Genomic DNA, 6,111 nt, shown 5'->3' with positions numbered 1-6,111 from the left:
TATATTCTTATTTTCTTATATATACACACACAAACACACACACACACACACACACACATATGTATATATAGATACATATTTTCATCTATAATTTCAATACATACATATATACTCACACATATATGTATATCATATATATATATAATATATATATGTGTGTGTATACTATATATATATATATTTAAATATATATACATATAATACGTGTATTTATATGTACATGTACTATATAGACTTAGAAAGATGTAAATGTATATATATTCACATATTAATATAGTTTTTACATACTCGCATATCTTGATGTATATTTTGCATGCACATATATACATTCTATTTAAATATACACGCGTGTTCATTTACATTTTTGTTGTATTGTTGATTATTTCGGAACCATTCTTTCTGCGAGTGGTATCGTAGGATGCTGTTTCCTGTATATTATGAGCAGCTGTGTGCTCCGTTGCCCCAATCAACTCAACCATTCTACTATTACATATGCGTTGCAATCTTTTATATAATTTTATAATTTTATTTTTATCTCATTATAAATTTATTTTGCATCCCATTTATGGCAAGCCCCCTTGATTAAGAACAGGGCCATTCAGGCCCTGAAATGCATAAGGGGATGCCTCAGTGGTATGACAATTCGGACCTCCCGGGTACACTGGTTCCGCCGCAGGTCCGATCGCCGCTTCAAGCGCGCGAATTTGGTCAAGCAGAGACATATTTTCTTTTGTAAGTGAATCGACCTAGATAGGGGATACAGAGTAGTACGAGTTTGTACTTGTTCTTGTATGCATGTGCTTGCATATCTCATGGTGTAGTACTGGCTGTGTAGATACACTTATATATATATCACAATCAAACCCTATAACCCTGAAATATGCGTGAGACGCGTCCCGGATACATATTTGGATATGGGTGGTTACACACTGACATAGATGCCCACTCTCACATATATAAAGGCATTTTACTCATGTATCTAAGCATACTGCTAATATGTATGAGCATGATACTAATACATATACGAGCATATTACTATACATATACGAGCATATTACTACACTATATATGAGCATAAAACTAATATATATATATGAGCATAATATTAATTTGTATATGAGCATGATACTAATATATATGAGCATACAAACGCTGTTTTATTCGCACATATTATCACCATGTATGCACATATACATTTATATAGACAAATTGCATATGTACATATATTGTCACATACATTCCAATTAAATATTTATATATATACACACTCAAGCCAACATACCAGCAAAACCCTCCATCTATATACATAGATACATACACGTGCTTCTACACAACCCATCCCACTCGCACTAACTCAGCCTCACCTCAGCCTCCACCTGCCCATTGGTGCCCTTGAGCACAGTGATATAGTCGCGTGCGGAGTTTAGGATGGCGGCCCTACTGGACTTCTCACCGTTGAGCTGCGGCACTTGATCACGCAAACTGGTGAAGCTCTCCTTAATGTGGTCCCTCCGTTTCCTGAGATGGAAGAGAATAGGGTACGGATCGGGTATATTGGCAGTAAACAAAATTGAATTACCGTATATTCACATCTGAAAACTGGTGGCCCGAACATCGCTGATGTTATTGACAAATGTGCACGTAGGCGCGTATATAAGCTACACATACAATGAGTTAGTCCAGCTCGATATAAGGCCTGTCTGGCGAGCATACTAGTATGCAGTGAGGCTTCTTACAGTGTTAGTTCTGCTTGTTATAAGGCTTGTCCAATGCGCACACGGACATGCACGACGGCTAGTTATACGACGAGAGATAGTCCTACTCGTTACAAGGCTTGCACAGCACACATTCTGATTTACATGGATGTGTTCATATGGAATGCACATAAGCCCTATTTGGAACAGTGCAGACATAGGCCACCCGCCAATTGTCCCATAGTACTTACGTACACACAATCAGCCATACACCGTACCACTCAACAAGTCTGCCAACATATCTTAACAAAACACCCCGCACACACACACACTCCATGCTTATACCTAGTTGCCTGGAATATGGTCCATTCATCACCACCCTAACGCGAAACAGATCATGATTGTGCACGAGCAGATGGCATAGACGACTGTGAGGAGCTTTACTGCAGGCGCAGGTGCACATCAGTCAACCAAACCTGAACGCACACACACTGCACCCCCAACCAAGCTCACGTTATGTGATAGGAGGTATATCATTTGACGGAAGAGTAATATAGTGCAATATAAAAGGTATCGGATGCTACACACCAATACTCCAATGTACAGTTGGCCTTAGTAACTGAATATCAATAGTAAATTTTTAAGCGTCTTTATGTGTGCATCCACATTCAAATACATGAAACATGATTATAGATCCCCAACCTAGATATGATACATACACACATATATATATCTATCAAGGATGTCTAGGTATAGATATAAAAAGTGTGCGTATATACACATGCACACATCTACATATATATTCAAGCACATACCGTTCCAAGGCATTGTGGTGAGCCCTGCGCACCTCTTTATTTTCGCCAGGGATCTCCACATCACTCTCCATCCCCACCGCCGTTGTCATCATCGAACTCGTTGACGTCGTAGGCCCTAATTTAGGCCCCGCAGGGTAGGAAGGTTTGGCCCCATTCGCACTCGTGGGTATAACATTGGGTTTTGTGTATCCACCGTTGGCACTCGTACTGGAGCCCCCCATCTTCATGCCCTGGTTTAGGGCCGTAGGACTGCCAATGGGTGTGTTGAGTGAGGGGATAGTATTTGAGTTCATATGTGTGTCTGTGTTCATATTTGTGTTTGCACTTGTACTTGTGCCTGGGACCGTGCTTGTACTTGTGGTTGTGTATGTATACGCCTGCGTAGGATGCGTCGGGGCGGCCGTCACCGGAGGTATACTCCCATACGCACTACTACTAGCAGTCGTAGCCCCAGTTGTATATGTTGTGGACATAGTGGTATTCTGAGGACCCGGAGATGCTGTACTCCTCTGATTGGTTCCTACACCTGCACCTGTGTTCGTATTCAGGGTGCTAGTACCATATCCCGCCGACGCCAGAGACTGGGCTGCCAACTCCTGGGCCGACAAAGGCTTGGCCATCGGCTCGTCCTTGACCCTTGCCCCCAATGTCGCACCTGTTTGCCCAGAATTTGGTACCGTTTTGGCCTGGACCGTATTCTGGGCGTAGGTAAGGGTACCGGCAGGTGCGCCTGCAGGCGTGGTGGCCTGTGCATACGTATTGCTGGGCGCATATGTGGTGTTCTTCTGGGTGTACGTGTTTGTGTTGGTCGTGTTGGCAGTAGTATTCGCATTCCCCCCAGCCGTCTGAGTGAACGTATTACTAGCGGCATACAACGGCGGTACTCCACCACTGCCACTGGCCCTTCCCACACCACCGGTCATGGTTGAAGCCGGGGCTGGGCTGGTGGCCATAGGAAAAGGGGCTGTCCCATTTGTCCCATTAACGGACGCATTGGCCTGTGTAGCAGCACCAGACATAGGGCTCACACCTTTCATAAGAACAGTTCCCATACACGTAACCGTACCAGGGCTTGCGCCTGAGGCCGTACTCGCACTCATGCGCGAAGTCGCCCCAACAGTCGGACTGCCTGCATTTGAACCGGGTGTAGGTTTGTACGTGGTCGTGGCATTGGGACCTGCACCTGGTGCATTCAAAGTGGGTGCTGTGGTGTAAGCGTATGCGCCCGTAGTATTGGGTATAGGGCTGGCATTGCCCTGATTCGTATTCGTTGTGGGTGTGGGTGAGGAGGTGCCCATATTGGTGTGCATGTAGGGGCTCTGCGCGGGCATCGAAGTCGAGCTTGCATTCGAGGGTCTATTCGAAGTCACACCGGTGTTACCGGCTGTGTTTGCGCTCCCTTTCACACTCATATTTGAAGTTACATTTGTATGGCTTGCTGGTACTGGTCCACCCCCCGTCTTCACCAGCCCTTGTGCCTGCACTTGAGGCGATACGTTTGCCTGTGTCGATGTCGATGTCGGGGTGAATGCTTGCGTCTGTGTTTGTACGTGTGTCTGTGGCTGCATGTGTGATTGGGCCTGCATCGTTGGCGTACTCGACTTGGCCTGGGGCTGTACGTACGTATTCATCGGTTGCTGTGTGTATGCTTGCGGTTGGGTTGGTGTGTATGCAGTTGGCTGTGCTTGTGTGTACGTGTTCGCCTGTGGTTGTGCAAAGGTCTGAGGTGGCGCCAGTGGAGATACGCGTGCCTGTTTTCCCTGGTATGTGTATATAGCATTCTGGCTTTGTACTGGTTGTATGCCTTGTGCTTGTGGCGGGGGTCCTTGCTGTTGCTGCTGAGTGTATGAATGCGTCTGTACCTGTCCCTGGGTCGTGGCCTGATTTTGCTGCACGGGCTGGCTGGGTATGCTACTTTGTGGTTGTTGCTGTTGTGGCTGAGGTTGTGTATATGTCTGTGGCGGCGTGTGTGTGGTTTGCTGTGGTTGTTGAGATTGGTACGTTGTCATGTGCGCCTGAGCTTGCATCTGCAACGTAGTGTGCATTGGTAGCTGTGTCGATAGCGTACTATTCACAGTCCCACGTGTCTGTGTCTGCCCCTGCTGCAGTGCTGATGATACTTCCACACCCTTAGCTCCAGGCTCAGTCGAGGGAGTAGGCTCTGTAGCACTGAGTGTGGGAGACTGATGTGAAGCTATCTTCGCCGCACTAGTAGTAGCTGAGCTCACCTGTGCAAATGCGGTGTGTTGCCCAGGTGTGGTTTCTTGAGTATAGGTGTTCGTATTCGCCACCTGAATGTTTCCAGGTACTTGTCCTTGGCCCTGTACTGCCTGTTGTGTCGATATCTGCACCTGGGATGTTGATGTTGTGTGATATCCAGGCACACTTTGAGCTGCCGCAGGCATTTGACCCGACACCTTTGCAGCACTATCTGCAGTTGCTATAGCAACACCGCCAACGCTTGTCTGCGCATCCATCACAGTATTGTTTGTGTGGTTGGGTATGCCTATTACACTAGCATTGGTATTCGTATCACCGTTCTGTATGTTTGCTGCATGCGATGTCACCGCCGGTACAGGGCTAGAGCCCATATCAGATGTGAGAAGAGTGTTCTGTGTGTGTACTGAGCTAGCGAGACCGCCATGATTGTTGTCTGGTGAGATATCCACGGTGTCGATTGGGTGCCACGCCGGAAGCGTTAAACGTTTTGTAATAGGTCGAGTTTACGCCACAATAACTTGTAGGGGCTGGCAGATCTGTTGAGCAGATGTGTCCAGTATTGTATATAGCGGTAAATGGAGTATATGGATCCAGCTTGACGTTAACTATGGCGTTGAAACTGGATGGTATGATATACACAGGAAACTGCGGGCACCGATGCATAAGATGGATAAGATAATAAATAGCGTTGGCAAGTACTATACAAAATGAGAACTATTGAAAACAATGACCATCTCCCATGTGTTTGCAATATTTACTTTGTTTCTCAGGGCAAATAGTACACGTGTAATTTTTTGAGAAACATTTATGATTTTTGGGGGGGTTGTCGAGAAGTTTCGCGTAGGGCTCCTGATTAGTTTAAAACATTAAAAAATCAATTCTATTGGTCATATAAACATTTTCCGTATTCTATTGGTGCTTATATTTTGCTTTATTTCTGGTGACATTAATCAGCTGTTGGCCAGAAAATCAGATAAACAACGTCCGCCGTCAGGACAACCCGAGGGCCGAGAGCTGTTGCCTCTGTAAAACTGTAAAATTATACTCTATAGGTGGCGTCAGGCGAAGTATATATTTATATAAAATAGTATTAACTACTGCGTCAATAGCAGATGAATGTTAACGTGATTTTTAAAATACACTATTTACATTACACATGAGGTTCAGCATATAATATTTTTACGTTAAATATCACAGATAAAGTATTTACGAAACTGTCGTACAGTGCATACTCTTGCATACTGGCGCGAGGACCGCGCTTTACAGGGTGATATGATTATTTATATCCTTCTATATATATATATATATATATATATATATATATATATATATATATATATATNTCTGTTTTATTTGTATGTAGTAAGTATTAGTTACTATTA

General features: G+C 44.6%; 1 protein-coding gene across 1 annotated transcript; it reads right to left on the bottom strand.

The window, feature by feature from the left end:
* Positions 1-535: 535 nt before the first annotated feature.
* On the bottom strand, positions 536-5,100 carry SARC_09238 (hypothetical protein; the record flags this gene model as incomplete). The annotated part of the gene is made up of 3 exons (XM_014296752.1): positions 536-746; positions 1,365-1,518; positions 2,510-5,100. 3 exons carry the CDS (start codon positions 5,098-5,100, stop codon positions 564-566), a joined length of 2,928 nt encoding a protein of 975 aa, XP_014152227.1. The 3' UTR covers positions 536-563.
* Between the last annotated feature and the right edge of the window lie 1,011 nt (positions 5,101-6,111).

Source organism: Sphaeroforma arctica (genome assembly GCF_001186125.1).
Source record: "Sphaeroforma arctica JP610 unplaced genomic scaffold supercont1.915, whole genome shotgun sequence".
NCBI classification, from domain to species: Eukaryota; class Ichthyosporea; order Ichthyophonida; genus Sphaeroforma; species Sphaeroforma arctica.
The sequence above is the reverse complement of the archived record's forward strand: the minus strand, read 5'-3'. Positions and strand labels throughout refer to the sequence as shown.